Source organism: Candoia aspera, chromosome 4, assembly GCF_035149785.1.
Source record: "Candoia aspera isolate rCanAsp1 chromosome 4, rCanAsp1.hap2, whole genome shotgun sequence".
NCBI lineage: Eukaryota > Metazoa > Chordata > Lepidosauria > Squamata > Boidae > Candoia > Candoia aspera.
The window spans coordinates 101,569,047-101,588,076 of NC_086156.1; the positions used below are offsets into that span (position 1 = coordinate 101,569,047).

General features: G+C 43.9%; 2 protein-coding genes across 6 annotated transcripts in view; one reads left to right on the top strand and one right to left on the bottom strand.

Annotated features, from left to right (window-relative positions):
* Nucleotides 1–19,030, top strand: part of SPN (sialophorin) — a 344,473-nt gene that overhangs the window by 28,390 nt on the left and 297,053 nt on the right. The window lies entirely within an intron of this gene.
* The window catches only part of TAOK2 (TAO kinase 2), a 40,029-nt gene that overhangs the window by 7,068 nt on the left and 13,931 nt on the right, over nucleotides 1–19,030 (bottom strand). For 2 of the 5 annotated variants that reach the window (XM_063301345.1, XM_063301346.1), the window contains 7 exons: nucleotides 18,018–18,185; nucleotides 17,359–17,571; nucleotides 16,225–16,353; nucleotides 13,754–13,990; nucleotides 11,743–11,871; nucleotides 10,836–11,039; nucleotides 5,857–8,821 (listed from right to left, as the gene is read on the bottom strand). In XM_063301345.1, coding sequence (XP_063157415.1) covers nucleotides 6,692–8,821; nucleotides 10,836–11,039; nucleotides 11,743–11,871; nucleotides 13,754–13,990; nucleotides 16,225–16,353; nucleotides 17,359–17,571; nucleotides 18,018–18,185 — 3,210 coding nt within the window. In that variant the 3' untranslated portion in view covers nucleotides 5,857–6,691. Of the gene's footprint in view, nucleotides 1–270; nucleotides 477–798; nucleotides 1,012–5,856; nucleotides 8,822–10,835; nucleotides 11,040–11,742; nucleotides 11,872–13,753; nucleotides 13,991–16,224; nucleotides 16,354–17,358; nucleotides 17,572–18,017; nucleotides 18,186–19,030 lie in introns of those variants that run through there. The other 3 variants (XR_010067840.1, XM_063301348.1, XM_063301347.1) reach the window with 3 other exon arrangements.

Sequence of the window (19,030 nt, forward strand, 5' to 3'; positions counted from 1 at the left end):
GGTAGGGCTCTCTGGTTGAGGATAGCTAGAAGTAGCTGAGCATCTCCCATTTCAACGAAGGAGAAAAGACATCTATTTCTGCCTATTCTGTATGGAAAGCACCTAATACCTGTCTCCAATACAAGGTGGGGGGAGAGTCCATTTTAGTACCACACAACTGCTGGCATGTTCACTTTGCTTAGGGAGTCAGGTGGTCAAAACTGATACTCGTTAAGCAGTTGTGGCAAAGGGATCTCCATTAGTCCCAGAAAATTAAAACTAGTCACCCACTTCAGAAAAGTTTCTTTGGGAGTGAAGGAGATGCTACATGGAGAAGCATCCTTCAGAGCCCTGTAAATGAGGGCACCATCGCACCACGGACAGTGTGGTCTGGCAGCCAGCCTCTTTTCCAAGGCAGCCTTGGGGACTACAGTTTGAGAGCAAGCAGTTAGGGGTCCCTAAAGCGTGTTACTCTCAGCATCTTCTTTTCCACTGTTCTTTTGGGAAAAAGCAAGAGAGTTAAACTGGTATAAAACCAAAGCAACTTTTTAAGGGTAAATCAACTTCTCTTGCTTTTCTTTATTCAAGGTATATAAATGCTGCCTCCAGTAGTCAGCCTATATCCAATGGGATTGCTCATTTTGTATGAAACTTTCGTTGGCCAAAGCTGGGGGAAGGGGATAAGGATGAGGAGAAAAACTCAGAACAACGGTTGGGGCCTGGGCTTCAAAGCATAGTTGGAAAATGCTCTTCTCTGTGGACAGAGGAACGGCCAACTTCTCCCTCCCTCCCAAGGGGAGGGCAGTGCGGGGTACCTACGGCCTGGGTGGAGAGCATTTCATTGATGCTGTGGTCGTACTGCTCAGCTAGGATGGCCAGCTTGCGGGTCTGCTCATCCTTCAGACGCTTGAGGATCCCCTTGTGCTCGCTCTTTGGGGTGGTCTCCAAGAGGTGGTTGCGGAGGGCCTTGTATTGCCGCGTCTGGATCTTACAGGTGTCCTGAAACTGCTTTTTAATTTGCAGTTCTTTGGACTAGGGTAGCAAGAGGAGGAGGAGAAAAAGGAGGAAAACAAGAAAACAAAAGCAGAACAGTGCAAGTGACCAGAGGAGGGAGAAGGAGAATGGCAAATAAAGAACAAATGTGAGAGAGAAAGAGAGAGAGAGAGAGAGACAGGAGCACGTGTTAGACAAACAACTCCCACCAGTGGGGTTTCGGTGGGAAAAAACCTAAAACTTGTTCAACCATTCTACTGTTCCCATTTAAATCAAAGTAACGTAAGTATAAAATAGCTTCAGCCCAACCAAATAGCTTTAATGTAGTAAAAGGATGCTTCCTTGATCACAGCTTGATGAAATGTACAGGGTTTGCTCCTGAAAGGAGGACATGCGATTGCTGACACGTCCGTGAGGAACTTCAAGTAACAGGACAAGGAGGGCCCTCTTTCTGCCCAAGACCCCGTGAAGGAAAAATGATACAAGGCTGGATGGATAGACCAATGGGGTAATATAAAGCTTCATATATTCCATTAGGGAAGATGGCTACATGTGGAGTAACTAGAACAATGGGAACAAGGCGGTAGAAATTCCCTGTTAAATAGGGCTGTATTATGAACCGAGAAGCAGCTGAAGGGTGCTTTAGATGAACCTTCTAGCTAGTTCTCCCCAGTGCCCTTGATTCTATTTCCCAGTTGTATGTGTCTGGCTCATGACCAGGTGACAGCCAAAGATGCTTAGAGAGAGAAATTTTATGAGGGGTCTGCTTACTCCAGATGCTTAAATTTTGGACAAATATTCTGCAAATGTTTCCCTGTTTGTTGCTTCCTGGGTAATCAGCGATCAGTTCCTGAATATAAAAGGCACAAATGAATGATATGCCAGATTAAGTGAGCTAGGTCAGAAACCTTAAATACACACCTTTCAGTGTGCTAAAAACAGTGTGATGGTTTTTCCAAAAATGCTAAAGTGGAAAATTTTCAGGAAAAAAATGTCAGTGCAAATTACCATAACCTGCATTAAAAAAAATTACATCACTGCAGCTCCACATCATGGCCCAAAAATAGATGGTGTGTGATATTCTCAGCACCCATTCCCCAATGATCGGATGGCTTTCATCCTCTATCCTGCTCTGCAAAAGAAAACATTTTTCGTTCAAATGCTCAGTGTCTGAAAGTTTCCACAGGATACCTCCTGAATTGTATCCACAGTTAGTTCCATGAGGGAAACTCCCAATCCATCTGCACCCACTTTAAAAGTTTCCTTTTGGGTCCTCTCTTCTAATCTAAACGCTATTTAGGCTCCTTTCGAAGTACATGTTGGAGAAGTGGAAGGAAGGATGTGTGTGCAGGTTCCAGCATTAAGATTTTAAATGCAAACTGACATCACATTTTGCCTAGCAAAACCAAACACATTTCTCTATTTTTCTGTCATCTACAGACTCAGCTGTAGGTTGGTTTTGAAAAGAGTCCCTTGTGGTACAAAATGTTATGTTATAATGGACCCAAACTTCACATATTCAACAAAAATGGACCTGCAGTTATAAAGGACAAAGGTGACAAGCAATTCTTGTATCTCAGAAAAATTCAGTTCCTTGGCTACACCAAAGGATTTATCGTTCTGTCGGCCAGGGTAAACAGTCACACCAAATAATTAAAACATTGTACAGAACTAAATCCACCTACTAGAGGATGGTTTAAAATAATTCATGAAGAACGTTTACACCAGCTCTCCCAATTTGGTGCTCCCCAGTTATGTGGACTACAGCCCCCTTATCCAAGCCAAATTGGCCATCTGGAGAGCACGAAGGCAGGGAAGGCTTTGAGCATCAGGAATCCACCTGACTATCATAAAACCTGATGCTGGGTGAGGTTTAGGTACACAGTATTTTTTTTTCTTTACAAGCCATGTTTCCAATTATGCTATGGGCCTTGGGTATGTAGACATGAACCCTTTGGCTGTCAAGGAACCTGCCATTCTCTTTGTATTTAAACTGAGTCTAATTCACCCCAAAGCTCATACTGATGAGCAAAATGTTCATTTCCCTGCATTTCAGATGACATCCCTCATATCAAAACCAACTCTCACTCCGTCATCTTTAATTGTACCCTACACCTAGCTACTTGAGGCTTCTTGCCTCAACAAGGGTAATCTTTTCATGACTATAATCTTTCATCACTCTTTGGACAATACCTAAAATGACCCAAAACCACAAATGGGGTAAAAAAAAAACCTGTCAAGAATACACATTTTCATCCGTGTATGTTATTTTAAATCATTTCATGAACACCTCATAAACTTGAGAGCTCATAGAGAGAGAAATGAGCTGCTAGGAATTTTGGTAACAGTGGGATGTGGGAGAGCAAATCTCCAGTTTAGGCCCCCCCAAAACAATGTTACCTTTTGAAATCTAAAAGTACGTCATTTGAGGTGTTTTGTGGCACAGAGTGCATGAAGGTAGACTTGTAGCCCAGTTCCTAAGCTTAAGTACCTTATTTTCTTAAAAATCAAATCACATCAAACTCAAAACTCACAATACAGAGGTGGTGAATTGTGGTGCAGAATTTTTATTTTCTTTTTCCTTCAAAATTTCACATGCATCCACAACAGGGAAGGGAGAAATAAATAAACCACAGAAGAATACATCCCCCCACACAAAATGGGAGAAATAAATTAAAAATATTTAACATAGTTTTTTTAAAAATGTGAGGATAGAGAAAAAACATAATTCAAACACACAAAAAATGGGAATACAAAATACATTATTAAAATGGACAAAATAGAATTTAGATTAATGAAAATAAGCTTGGCCAAAAAAAAAAAAAAAGTTAAGAGGAATGCTAAAAAAAAAAAAATACACAAATCCACGGATGATGCAAAACTGGAATAAATTAAAAAAATCACAGGTGAACCAAAAAAGGGAGAAATACAAGGTATGTGCTCTATGCAAAAATGGGACCAAAAGCCAGAATCAATGATTATGGAATTATATCAAAGTTAGGAAATAAGTAAGAAATGTATTGATGGGTAGAGTTGGAAATCGGAAGGAGGGAACTGGGACTAGCTACATGAATGGATACAAGAAATTGAGAAATTACATTGAAATGCACAAAGGTAACCATTTTAAAAACATGCTACCAAAATAAATAGAAGTGAAGACTGCTCCAAAGTGATTTAACTCTATAAAACACTGCTTTGCCCTCACATGATAAAGAAATAAGAACGACAAAAATCTTAACTATGGCTAAGCCAATGTTTGTTTGCTGAAACAAACAGGATTTATTTTCAAAGTCAGTGTGCTCAGGATCACTCTCTTTCTTTTCAATCACATAAAAATCCTGATTGGATTTAAAAGAATACTGATTCTGTGATTATATACGTTTATATAGAATACACTGACTTTTGGTTTTATTCCCTGTAAGTATATAAAACTTTTAAAAGCTAGTTAACAACAAAGTATTTAATACAAACTGAACTGGGATTCTATACAGCAGCTTCCCCCACTCTTGCCAAAGCAGGGGATTTCAGTGTGTCACAATTAAGCTGGATCACGATGATGGAGTTAAGAGGATAAGTATCGAGAGCAGTGTTTCTCAACCTTGGCAAGTTTAAGAGGGGTGGACTTCAACTCCCAGAATTCCCTAGCCAGCCATGCTGGCTGGGGAATTCTGGGAGTTGAAGTCTACCCCTCTTAAACTGCCAAGGTTGAAAAACACTGCTCTAGAGGATACTTGGCTGAAGAGTGCGGCAGGCTGTGATAGAGTTTAGTGCTTACCTGCTCAGAGTTAAAAAAGGGAAGATACTCAGTTGGACCCATAACTATGTTCAGGAAAGCAGCACAAGCATTTGCGTTTTCCAGAACACTCTAGCCTGGCTATTAATTGGGTGGTAAAAGTAGGCTTCTCATCCCTGTGTGGCAAGGCCAAGGAGCAAGTGCTGTTTAAGCCAAAGCTGCAGTGACTGGGGACAAGGATGTCAAACTAGCCAGATAGTTTTGTGTTAACACCTTTACCCCAGAGCCTAAGAAAATGGCTCCTGGAACTGATATGTAGCAGAGCTGTAAAGGAAGTATAGAAGATGAAGGAAAGGGGACTGTGATGACATGAGGGAGTGCCCCCAAAATGGGGCATCGAATTCCATGGAACATAAGGAGGCACAGCTGGTCCCTGGGAAAGAGAAGAAAGTTGGAGCATCACAGTTCTGAGATCTGTCCTGCACTTTAGAGATGGTCTAGATTTCCAGTTTTGTAAAAAATGAAAAGGGCTGGTCTCCTACTATAGGCCCCAAACCACACTGGGGGAGGCATTAAAAGGCAAACCAACTTTGGTTTTTTTATGTAACTTAAAAAGGTTGCCTATGCCCTGCTGCCAGGAGACATTCATACAGAAATGTAACTTCCATATTTAGTAATTTTTCTTCTCTTTGACCAAAATGCAACTGCCTACACTAAAGCAAACCACCTCAATGCCAAGCCCTTAATTTCAAATGCCAGCATGTGGTTTCTCATTTAAAAAAAGAAGGGGGGAAAAAAAGCTATTGGATGGCCCATTATTGTTTCAAGTGAAAAATCTACAGCAATAAGCTGTCATTTTATGAATTTCTCCCATTTTCAGTCAAATTGTATTGTTTAAAAATTTTATTAGCTCCCTTTTCCTCCCCCCACAAAAATTATATAAAACTTACCAACCTACCCACAAACATATACAAATATATACATTCAAGTTCAAAATCTTTAAAAAGGGGGATTGTTACAAATACGGTGAAAAATGATAAATATATGTATGTGTGTGTAAACATGCACAGACACATACACAAATGGTGGAAGGATATATGAACGGCGAAAGAATCACTTAAAATAGGAAAACACTCAGGAGCTGAAGAATCTGGTTTTTCAAAATGTGTTTAATTTCTTAAGTTTCCATATCATTTGTAAAGGGGGGGTCCTTCTCTGTGGGAGATGAAGAAGTATATTTTAGCAGGATTTGGAACTCAAATGTTTCAGGAGGCAAAAATGGGCTTGAAATGAAGGCGCATATGTATCTCCTCACTGTGCAAGAGGTGCTGAAGATGGAAAAAGCAGCCATTACTGGATCTTTTTAAAAAGGGATCATTTTTTTAAGGAACATTTCTTTTTGCAAGCCTGGAGCTCCTGCTTCTGTGTCAACCTATTTTTTTTGCTGAAATCCATTAAGGATTTGTGTCAGCACCATCTAGCCCTTAACTGCCTTGCCTCTCCATTTCAGGGGCTTGGATCAACCACCTTATCCCAGATGATGGAAACAGTCAATATTCTACCCTCCCAAACAGCTGGCTCGAAAGGGCATTGGGTGATTCTTTCCTCGTTAACACAATGAGCACAAAACAAAACCCCACCCACCCCCAATATGTAAACCATTAGGGAGCTTGCACAAACGTTTACTTCTCTGCCCTGCCTGTATTAAAACTTCTTTCACCAAACACATCCTGCCCAGAGCCTCCTGGTAATAAGACTTCAAAACACCAGCAAACCTTGGAGGGAGAAAAATGACTTTGCGAGTTAATACTGTAAACGTACTTCTGCCTGGTTTCCCAGAATTCCAGAAGCTGGCCAAGTGTGCAGAATTTTGTAGGTAAGAGACAGGATGCGGAAGTTCAACTGGAATGGCTTATTTCACCATGTCAGGAGGAGGTGAAGAAACCCAAGATACTGAGACTCCTTTTGGGGCTTGCACAGGACCAGTCACCTCCAGGGCTTCCTGACAGGCAGGGACACGTGCACACGACTACCTCTGCTCAGCTGTCTCACTGACCCCACAGAAGGGCCCCTGGGCCTCACAGCACGTGCCATCAAGCAGGGGATACGGCTGGGCCTTTCCTCCCGCAAGACATGCAGGCCCTTGAGGCAATGGAGCACTGAAGGGGGCAGCTGAGCACAGATCACCTGGGTGAGGATCCTGTTGAGGGTACAGATGGGTTTGGCCAGGAAAGCAAGGATCCTGCGGTGCCAGGGGAGGGGGGGCTGCCGCTGGCGCGATAATACTGGGATGCGGCTCCGGAAGCTGCCTTTGTTGGTTTTGGGGAAGAGGCGGAAGAGCCCCTGTTCACTAACCAGCCCCAGGCGCTGCAGAATGCGGAAAACCGGATGTGGGAGGTGCAAGAGGGCCAAGAGCAAAAAACGGCGGGCATGGCGGGGGAATCCCCTCAGGCTGCGCCTTACCAGTGCCCCCAGGAGATAAAGGGGCAGGAAAACCCAGGGAGAAGCCAAGAGGTAAGAGGCCAGGAGGATGACTGGAACATACAGGCGCCCCCTGTTTGCACTCAACCCCACCACACCCACCGCCCCCCCCAGCTTGATAAGGAGTAGGAAGGAGGATCCGGAGAGAAGAAAGATAGAGTGCAGTAGTGTGTAGGTAACCCCCAGGCCCACTAGGAACCCTTCAAGGGCCAGGAGGATATCTTGCAAACTACCACCCTGGGCCCAGAGCGCCGCTAGCAGAAGCAAGAGAGTGGGGGCACAAGGATACGCAGAGACCAACAATGCCAAAGCCACGCAGAGAACATGAGGCAACATGGTGGCCACTGGAGGAGAGCCAGGATGGGATCTGCCACCACCCTGCTGACTGTAGGGATCATCACTGGCTGGACAACCATCGCCCAAACCTCTCAGGGCCCCCTCTTCTATGATGGTGGGCAGAGGCTGAGTGTACAAATCCCCTTCGCATCTAAATGGTTCTAGCTCATCGGCTTCTTGTCCATCAGGCTCTGGAACACCTGGTCGCCCCCAAATCGGCAGCAGAGTCTCAGAAGCATCTCTGCAGTGATCCAGCTCTCCAAGGAACGTCTGGTTTAGTCCTGCATCTGCGACTCCCTTGCCATACAGTTCTTGCTGTTTTAGACTTGCCACAGAATAGTCTAAAATCCACCCTTTGCCTAAGACATCATGGTCCTCCCCATCAAGCCCCAGACACTCCTGTCTTTGCTCCAAAATTGCCGCTTCCTGCCCATCCGGACTTATATCTGCCAGGAATTGCCAATCTGGCGTCGCCTCTCCACAATCTCTCTGTTTCGACATCAAAGACCCTAAGCCCTGATCCCCCAAGCCTAGAACTCCCTCTTGCGACCAGTCTTGGACATGAGACCCAACACACACTGCTTCCAGCTTCAGGGCTTCCTCCTCTTGATTACATTCCTGGACCATATGTTCATGACTGTCTAGCTCAGGCTTCAATATTTTCTTTGTATGTGTACATTTCCCTAAGAGGTCTGGACATTTTATTCCCAAATTTACTACATCAGCATCACCCTGAGTTGACTCCAGAACCTCTCCAATATGTCTGCAATCACCTGGATCATCACGAACACAGTCTGACTCCAGAGCATCCAATTCACATCCTTTTGAATCTAGATGCTCAGTGTGCACACATTCCAAATCTGCCAGATGTTCCTGATCCCCAGCCACATAGTCACAAGGACCATGCCCACCCAAAAGGTCCTGTCCAGAGTCTAGACTTCCAGCTTCATATCTGTTCATTTCTGTCACCCCTGGATGCCCCCGCCCTGACTCCAGAATTCCCACAACCTGCCCTTCCGGGCACAACTGGCAGCAAGGCGGGGTGTAGGTAGCACCTACTTTGAGGCTCTTAGGCTGCTGCCGGACCTCCATGGCATGCTTCTGGCGCAGTTCCTGTTCACGACGTTTATTGTATTCCAGCTGGTTTGACAGCTCTGTTTGGTGCTGCAGACGGGTGAGCTCTGTGCGGGTGCGCTGGACAGTATGCAGGTGACGGAATTCCAGCTCCTGGGTGGACTCATGCTGGCGCAGCAACATGGCACACTCTAGATCCTTCTGTGTTTGTTTCTTGTTCAGTTCCTGTGGGAGGAAAAAAGGGAGCAGGGTCAGAATGACATTTTCTATGAAGACTTTATCCATGGTTCCAATATACACAAAATACTCAGCATCTTTCTTTTGTCCAAATACTTCCAATGGTTGCCCTCATCCATTTCTTGTAACTCTCTCACACAGCATTTCATCATTCCTAGCCACTCACCTGGCACACTCTTACACAACAGCAGCAAATAAATCTCTTTATGGTTTAGTGGATGGATGTGGATTGGGGATCCACAGCAGTGATTTTACCCCCCCAGGCTGCCAAGTGCCTGAGGGGGTGAAGATGACTGGATGTGCTTCATGGCTGGGGAGACAGGTGGCAATGGTGTGCCCCCTCCTCAAGGAGCTACTGCAGGATCTAACAGTCCTGGGTAAGGTTTTTTTTTCAGTCTCCAACCCCTGCTTTTTGAGAAGGTGGCTGGACTACAACTTCATAGGGCCCTGGAGAAAAGATTATCTAGATACCTTCCAGTCAAGTTTCAGACTGGGACATAGTATAGAGACAGCACTGGCTGTACTTGTTGATGACTGCTAGAGGAGACAGAATGGGGGGAAGGACAATCATTTTAGTTCTCCTTGATTTCTCAGTGGCTTTCAGTACCATCAACCATGATATCTTTCTGGACCACCCGATCGGGATTAGGAGTGGTTTTCTTCCTTCCTCTGTGGTTGGGTTCAGTTGGTGTTGGCAAGGAGGAGATCAAGCCTGAGACCCCTGACATACAGGGTGCATCAGATCTCAATGCTCCTCACACACACTGATGTAACATCTACGTGAGTCTGCTGGATAAGGTCATCCATCAATTTAGGGTCAGGTATCATGAGTACACTGATGATATCCAGGTGTATAACTTTACTCTAGGCTGACCAGGTGGTGATCTCAAGGTTTTGCCCCAGTTCTTGAGGTTGTGTGGACCTGGATGGGTAGGAACAGACTCAGACTCAACCCTGACAAGACCAAATGGCTATAAATATTTGGACTACCCAGGTCTGGAGATGTTCCATCTTTAGTCCTGAAAGGGGTCATACTTCCCCCATCAGAACTGGTGCACAATTTGAGGGTCTCCATGGACTCACAGCTCCTGCTCAGACAGCAGGGGGCAGCTGTGGCCAGGAAGGCTTTTGCCAAAATTCATCTACTAAGCCAACTGGGAGGCCCTTAGGACAGTCATTCATATTTTTGATCACCTGACACCTGGACAACTGCAATGTGCTCTACATTTGGTTGCCCTTGAAAATCATACAAAAACTGCAGCTGATCCAGAATGGTTAACACTCCTGCTTAGTAAGCTGCACTGGCTACCAGTAAACTTCCAGGTGCAATTCAAGATGCAGCTTATTTCCTATAAAACCCTTCATGGTATAGGGTCTGATGGTGGATTATCTGCTCATCCTATGACTGGGCAGAGTCAACATGTTCTGGGCCCCGTTTACTTATAACAGTGTCCCCTGACGGGACCAAGAAAGTGGGCCTTCTCTGCTGTAGAGCCTGTCTTCTGGAAAGCATTCCCCCAGGGATTCATACCGCCCCCATCCTAGCATAATTTAAACAAGCTCTTAAAACCTGGCTGTTCTCCCAGACCTTGGACTAGAGTGGCAGATTCCTTTTGACTAGTTTGCTAGAGGCTGTACTATTTTTCTCCGAACAGTTTATATATGGGTTTGGGTTATATTATTTTACATTGTTTAATACTGTACCCTGCCAAGAGTTGCACTGGAGTCGGGTGGCCTAACTCCCTTTAATTAGTGGACACTTAAGTAATAAATTAATAGGGTGCATGAACTCATCCACAAGCAGCTTGCAAAGGCAGGCATCCAAGTAGCCATTCATAATGCCAGCTCTTGCAAAGAAGAGATATGGGTGGAAAAAGGGGCACACAATTTAGCCTGCCCAGCATACCCACCCCTCAGAGTACACCTCCTGCAGTTTTTGCTTTTCAAGCACAGCCAGACACCCCCTTTCTGCTCCCACCAGGCTCCAATTACTGGTCCCCACCTCCCGCAGCAAGTCTTGGTCCAAGTTATGGCGCGCCAGCAGCATCTTGCGTTTGTACTGGCGGCACTGCAGCTCAAAGTACTGCCGCTGGCGCCGCAAAAGGTTGGCCTCTTCCTCAGCCTGATAATGTTGCATGTTCTCTTTTTGTCTCAGCAACCATTCCTGCTTTTCCCGCTTGGGTGTGCTCTGGTTCTCTTGGAGCTCCTGCAAAAGGAACGACATGAAAGAGTGAACACTCATTTGTTTGCACACTGTGCTAAGCTTTGGTGGTTGAACAAGCTACAACAGTGTGTTTACAAACTGCAATTACTAGGTTTATCCAGTATGTTAACACACAATTCAATATACCATGTTTTTTCCAAAAGCAACAAGAAGCATGGGGGACATAAGACCCTGACTTTCAGCAATGCATGTGTTTGCCACAGTATGCATTTGCTCAGCATATAAAGAATCCTTATCCTGTCACTCTCAGGGAAACAACTCTGATACTTCTATCTTTCTCTTCAAAGATACAGGCTGCAAGTCATTACAGGAATTGTCAGCATGACAGCATAAATTTCAGCTGGTCTGTCCTTGCCTTTTAGGACATATTTTTTAAACAATATCTTATTCATATTCTAAAGACCAGATAAGTCTTTTATCTGCCCCTAAAGAATTTGCAGCATTATATACAGAATAAAACAAATCAAAATAAGAAGAGAACAAGTTGAGGCAAGAGTCGCTGGGAGTCTGGTGGCATATAAATTTAACTCATCACCACTACCTCCACCACCTCTGAAAGGCTTCCTACTCACAGGCAGGGATGAGGTTACAAAGAGAACTTTGGAAAGTCAGTTGCCAAAGTAGCATGTGACAATCAACTTTTGACTTGTGCTGCTACTTTGTGCCTCCCTTCAAATCAGGATACCTCTTTCAGCTGCTCCTTCCGTAACTTATATTGGCGCTTCTGTGATTCCAGCAAGTTGCCCAACTCCTTCTTCTGCTGACCCAAGATATGTTGCTGAAATTTCTTCTCTTCAGTCAGGGCAGCTTTTGCCTGTATAAGTGGGAGGAGTGGTCAGGGTCAGCAGTGATGGGAGGGGAGTAAGATAATTTAGCCAAGACTAGGCTTGCATACATGCTGCAATTCTGCACACAGCCAGAACATCATTTAAAGGGGACAAAACCAGGCATTACTGCACATGTGAGTCATAACCCTGAGCCATCCTTCAGAGCTGAATGGGGTTCTCAGTATGGGAAGCTGGACAATCTGACTGCTGGGGAAGAAATGGGGAACTGAAGATGGCTCTGCTAAAAGCGGAGCTGATGACCGCAGTGGAAAGAGGAGCCAGTGAGTAGATCAGGTCTTTGTAATTCCTCTCTGAACAAGGAGAGGACTTGAGATCGCCCACAAGTGCTCCAGACAGTTGCTCCTTGCGAGGAGACAGCAAGACAGTGGTCTCTGGCGGGTTTAGAGCTCTGGGAGATGACAGAATAGCCATCTTACTCACACTGTGGTCGGTGCCTTTAAGGACACTGGGTTCACATACTTCCTTCTCTAATCACTTTTTGGAAATTGCTGTTTTTCAGCCTTTAGGAATCTTTGGATTGACAAATTTTACAGCACTGGTGAGTTTCGTTCAATCCTTAGCAAAAGAAGTCTTTAAATACAAGTTTAAGGACTTTTAATTTTTTTTTCTTTTGGAATAAACAGCAAAAGGGTGATTAGAACTTTGATTCTGGAAAGTTACAAACGGACTAAGGGTCCAGATAGATTTGAAGTAAGATTTTGGAATTAATTATTAGAATCCTTTCCGTGGGAAAATGCTTTCGTTTTGAATATACTTAAAAAAAAATGATAGGATGGGACTTTGAAGGTTGGACACTAGAGGGAACCAGAAGGAACTGAAGATTACAATTAAAAGAGAAGAACACTTAAATTTGACTTACTAATGCAGAATGAAGCAAAACATTTTAACATTGGATATACTGAAGGATATTTTTGAACAATGGACCCAGGAGTTAATTTTAAGAGTGTCTGCCTCTAAAGACAGATGTTATGAAAGAGGAACAAGTTTTACCTGACAAGATTGAGACTGATTTAAAAATGAGAGTTACAAAAATGATATGGAAAAAGATGCTACGCTGGACATACAAAAGAAACCAGTTGATGTCTTGAAGAATAGGTCAGGTCCAAGTGCACATGGGACTGTTACGATCAAACCTATTTTTGTTTGGGATGAGGAGAATCAATGGTCTCCCAGCCTTAATACAGTTCTGCCCAAAGTGACCAGATTACTGCTGATGTGGCCAGAAGGACTGGGAACAATCAGAGCAGTAGCAGACCTCAGAGAGGCTCTTTCCACTCACAAATCTGGAACATTAAATAATCTTACAAGAGTTGTGTATAAATTTGTATGAGAAGAAATAATCAAAAGAAAGTAGGGAAATAATTATTTTAATTTGGAGATAGCCTTTCACTTTTCTTCATATGTATTAATCCAAGGATTGAAAATGTGCCACCTACGACAGTTACCATAACTTCCGTCATGGCGGTCATCAGCTAAATAAGAATGGATGGTAAAAATACTGCAATCTCATGAGATCACCACCTGCTGCAAGATTTCAGTCTTCTCCCATGAGACTTTGTGGTTATTTCAGGCAAGAATGCTGAAGTGTCACAAAATTTTGGACTTTGTATGTGCAGTTTTGACAATTTTTCTTTCTTTCTTTCTTTCTTTAAAAAGAAGCTGTTTTGGTGCCTGCTATCCTAAAAGGTGGTTAATTTTTGCATTAGCCTGACATCAGGTTCCCACTGCAACTTGTTGTGTTGGAGGCCAAAGTTTCCCACCTTCCCGCTTCCATAGGAATTCGTTGGCAGTTTCCATCCCCTTTGGCCAAGCTATCGCCACTTTCCTGTCCGGCTCTCCCGCCCTCACCTCTTTCTCAAAAATAGCCTGATGTTTCTTGGCCAGTTTTTCAGCCTCAGCCGAGAAGTTGTTGCGGTGGGCCTCAAGCTCCTTGTCGAGCCGCAGCTGGTGCTCATCCAGTTCAGCCCGCAGTTTGTTCTCCAGAGCCAGCAGCTGTTTCTGATGTTGGCGCCGCATCCGCTTGTAGCCACTCATCTGGTCCCGCAGGGCTGAATCCTGCTCATGCTCCTGGATTTGGCGAGTTACCTGGCAGGGAGGAGTGGAACAGAGGAGGAAGAGAGAAACAGGGAAGTCCAATTTAATCCTAAATTACGGCACCGTTCATGGGTTTATTACTGAATCTAATCCTGCTCTGGGGTCAGAGGAACGGTACACTAAAGTGTGCACTGTTCAGATCTGAAGCAGGCAAGGATCCTCTGATCCAGCGTGGGCGTCTTCTCGCTCCCTGTTGGCTGATCCTTAAAGTATCCTACCTTTTCCTGGATTTGCATGGTACCTGAGGGGGCTCAGGAAAAGTTACTTCAGTCAAGGAGAGATTAGGGCGAGGGAGACAGTTGCCCTCTATGGCTGCCTCTTTAACTGAAATGCGTCCTTTCCTGAGTCTGCAGTTACTGTGCAAGCCCAGGAAAAGGCACAGCTTCTTTAAGGAGCCCCCAAAAGGTAGAAAAAAAGTGTTCACACTGGATCCTATGCACCCTGCTCCACTTCAGATCCAAATATAGCCCACCTCTAGTGCACCGAATTTCCCTTGATGGCAAAGAATTTACCCAGAAAAACTTAATAGAGTTTCACCCAAGCGGATTCAGCTTTGATCAACAAATAAAGTGTCCATGAGTAAAACATGAAATATATTCAGAAGAGGAACACTCTTCTACTGCATAAAATGGCTGTTATTTTGGCATGACGGCTGTGGAAAATTGGGAATGCTGGTTCTGCTCTTTTGGCATAGAAACCACATGAAAACCAAATTCAGCTCTAAAAGGATTTAGCACAGCTAAAAACAAAGAAAAACATCCAGTCTCCCAAACATGCCCTCATTAAGTCCCATCTTTGTCAACATGTGGTATGGTTCCATTCCCTTTACATCCTCGCCCTTCCTTCTGCAACCTTTACTGTTAACATCACCCAAAAGTTAAATAGGGTGTCTCACCTTTGAAAGTTTGCCACCCCCAATAAGTGTTGTTCTAAATTAAATAATAACTTAAATAATCAAATCATTAATCATTCAGAATTCCTTTAATTGCATGGGATTTAATGAAGGAGCTGTCTTATTAAGAAACAAGTAATATTAACCTCTCTTAGAAAATTGTTGAAAAAAATGTCCCTAATACAGTAGAATACAAGATGTAGATTTCTAGGCCTGGCACTTATCCACTGTTCCTCTTCTCTGTCTTACCAAAGGAAGCTCTAACTATTTTGCTTGGTCCCAAATAATGTTAAAGATAATAATAGGTGCCATAGCCATCTTTCTCACCATGAGTATGTCCAGTATTTTTTTAATGGGCAAAACAATTGCATCTCAGGTAGTTTGTATGTCTTTCTGTCCTAATTTTCTCTGCTTCTTAACATCTGCACTGCAGCAAATTCCTACAGAGGGCTCCAGATGCCACAAACACTGAAACTTCACTGGCTAACACATTAGAGAAAGGAAGAGGAAGGTTTAGTTGGCAGCACCACCAGCAATTTATGAAGCCACCAGAAAAGGAGCAAGGCTGGGAAAAGAACAATGAGAGGACTGAATCCAACCGAGAACAAGTTTGGCAACCAGGAAAACGTGAGTTCTAGTCCTCCTTTAGGCATGAAGGGCAGCTGGGTGACTTTGAGCCAGTCACTCCTACTCAGCCAACCCATCTCACAGGGCTGCTGTCATGGAAAAAATAGAAGGCGAGAGCATTCTGTGCACTGCCTTGAGCTGTACAAAATAAAGGCAGGATATAAATCTAATAATAAATACAATGCCAGGATGGAGCAATCCAGAAGCAATAGTTAATTGTGTCTGGATGCCTCACCTGGACATGGGTTAGGTAGTAAGGGGGAAGTAGAGTTTAGACACATGTATAGATTAGAGACTTGCAGTTTAGAGCACTGTAGAACAAAGGAGGGGGAAGGAGGCTTGCATTCCAGCAACACTGTTAGAGAAATGTTTAGACAAGAATTCAGCTCAAGGTCGGGTGGCTGGCACTTTCTGGAACGAGCTGAGAGGGGAGCAAGAGTTTGAAAACGGAGGAGAATTTTACTAGACAGTAATTCAAAGCAAAGAGGAGGGGGTGAGATAGGGGAGAGACTGAAACGCTTTTAGGGTTTTTAGGAAAGTTTGGGGTGGGAAATCTCATTCGTGGCTTCTCAAGAGTCTGGTATCTTAATAAAGAACTTTCATATATCCTACGTGGCTTGTATTGAGAGTTCCTGTTTTTAATATTACAAGGACCAGGATTCTCACATACAGTACAATAAAAAATAAGTTAATTTTCTCCACTCACCAGAGAAGCTGTACGAATGGTGGCAAAGTGGTCTCGGTTGCGGCAGTAGGCACGACGCCGGGCAGCTGATGATGAGCTCTGGGGCTCCATTTCCGGCTGGTAGGGATCATCGTACAGATTGTCATGGCCCTGAAAAGCATCAAAACACACATGAGAAGCTTCGCCTGAGCTTCTAACGTCACCTCTGCAAATCCTCCTTTAGAAGGTACATACAGAATATAGAGCCAGGGGGTCAACGGCACCTCCACGAGTAACTTAGGGTTACCCTGTTCTCGGAAATGGAAGTGCGAAGGTGTGGTGGAGCAGGACCACAAGCTATGTCTTAGAGAGTACTAAAGAAGGAAGATAAATGCCAAGATTTCACAAAGTAATGTGGTGCCTAAGGCAATCTTCCAAGCTTGATGCCATCCAAATGCAGAAGGTGGGACTGCCAACTCCTAGAATTCTAAGCAACTGGAGGGTGTATCAGATGGCCTGCAGATGAACATCTGTGCCATGCGGAGGAAAGCTAGGCTGAGGCTACCACTTCCGTGATTTTTTCAGTCTTCAGCACAAAGCAAGATCATATGGATAGAAAAGATTAAAGATGAACGGATTAGGCATTTTTAGTCTAGTTCAGTTTCCGTCCAACTGCTGTCTCCAAAGTATTCCGAAACTTAGCTGCGATCCCAAGAAACGTGAACGGTTTCAGGTTGGGGAAGACTAGTCTAGAAAAGAAGAATGGATTCATTTTTTTCCCAACAAAAGGAGGGAAAGTTTCCCTACCCAAGCCTAAGGTACTCAACTTAAGTGAGCAAGTTGGATGTGATGATCCACTGGATTCCAGTTCTTTCCTTTGATCGTCAGCATGCCTCTCTCTCTTTTCTTCATCCCCCCTCTGGACCCCCAATTTCTCTACCATCTCTTGTTTTGTTTTTTGCTTCATTATAGAGAGGGTGAATGATAATCGCAATTCAGAACTAAGCTTTTCCCTTTATTATCTCAGGATTCCTATAATTTTATGGCAGATTTGCAGGAAGGCTTACATTTTCTATCACTTCTATGCTAGACAATATTCCACAGTGTTTCCCAACTTTTCCTTTATTCTGCAATTGACATTCGATTGCTCTTGCAGAAGCATATTAAGTTCTGTACCGGCAGACGATGGATGACGGAACTGTTGGAGGTGACGGTGTGCTCCCCTTCCTGCATCATGGCAATCTCAGCCCCGTCATCATCATCCGAGGCATCAGCTAGGCTGTTGACGCTGCTGCTCTGACTGCTGGCACTGATAGACATACTGGGTACCGAGTGGCTGCTCTCCATGCTATTGATGGTCCCTGTCCGGTGAAGAAACTGCTCTACTTCCTGGAACAGTAAAGCAGGATTGAATGAGAATGAGAAAGAAGGCGACACCACAAACAACTGCCCCTAGGTGCACAAACCTCGTGCACTCTGGTACTCTCACGATGGTTGGAGAATTATATGAGCTGAAGTCCAACAAATCCAGGGAGCGCTGCATTAGGAAAAGTGGGGTAAAGTTTGGTGTAGTGGTTAAGATGCTGGCCTAGAAACCAGGAGACTGTGAGTTCTAGTCCCACCTTAGGCATCAAAAACCAGCTGGGGGACCTTGGGCCAGTCACTCTCTCTCAGCCCAATTCACCTCACAGGGTTGTTCTTGTTGGGAAAATAGGAGGAGGGAGGAGTATTGGCATGTTCACTGCCTTGAGTTGTATATGAAAAAAAAGGCAGGATAAAAATCTAAAAAAGAAGCCTAACAGAACAAAAAAACCAAACAAAAAGGAAATCTTAACCTCTTCCTCTTCTGGTGCCTCTGCATTTGGACCATTCTGAGCTTCCTGGAAGAGGATTTTCTTCATCTTGCGGTACTGCAGATTGTCAAGCTCCCTCACTGCATCCTTGGTCCTCTGAATCAGGTCCATGATAACGGTCTGGGGCCGCTCCCTCAAGAGAAAGCGATGCTGTGGAGTCACAGGAAGTACTAGCATGAAATCAAGGAAGTAGGTCTGGAAAAGGTCTCCAGAGTTATCCACCAGTCTCCTAGAATCTGTGATATGACCATTTCCATTATTAATTATACTCACAGAGCTGGATAACAACCACTGAGATTTAGTAGGATCTAATATCTATATCCTTTTAACAACAGTGTATAATTACTCTCAATTAAACTTGAGTAAACCTAGATTTAACATGTAATGGTTACTAATTGATATATTAGAAAAAAATCAACCAAAATCGATGCTAGGGGGAAAGTAAAGGTTGGACCAGATGATCCTTGTGGTCAATTCCAACTCCACTATCTATGAATCCAATGTGCAGATTCAGTAATGAAGGGTGTTACTCATTAGGGCAGCCCTTCTCAACTTTCTGACCCTGGAGGAACCCTTGAAATATTTTTCAGGCCCCAGGGAACCCCTGCACAGTCAGGCTCAAATACAGGCCAGAAGTCACAAAATTATTGTATTTGTTTCATGGGTAGGCCTTTATATATTCATTAAAAGCGTTCTTAAATTAAAAATAAAGAATGAAACTTACTTCTTTAATGTGAAGTTGCCTGAATTTGAAGTATTTTTTAAAATAAATTGTGATCTCCTAGGGAACCCCTAGTGGCTTCTCGCGGAACCCTAGGGTGCCACGGCACCCTGGTTGAGAAACCCTGCATTAGGGTGTTCCCACAGAAACATCTGTACCAACATCTTTCATGTGTTACCAATTCCTGATGCCACCTTTTTCTCCAACACACTCTTCTAATTTAAAAATCCAGGGTTTTTTTTTCCCTTTACTTTAACTTCTTGTTTTTATCCCA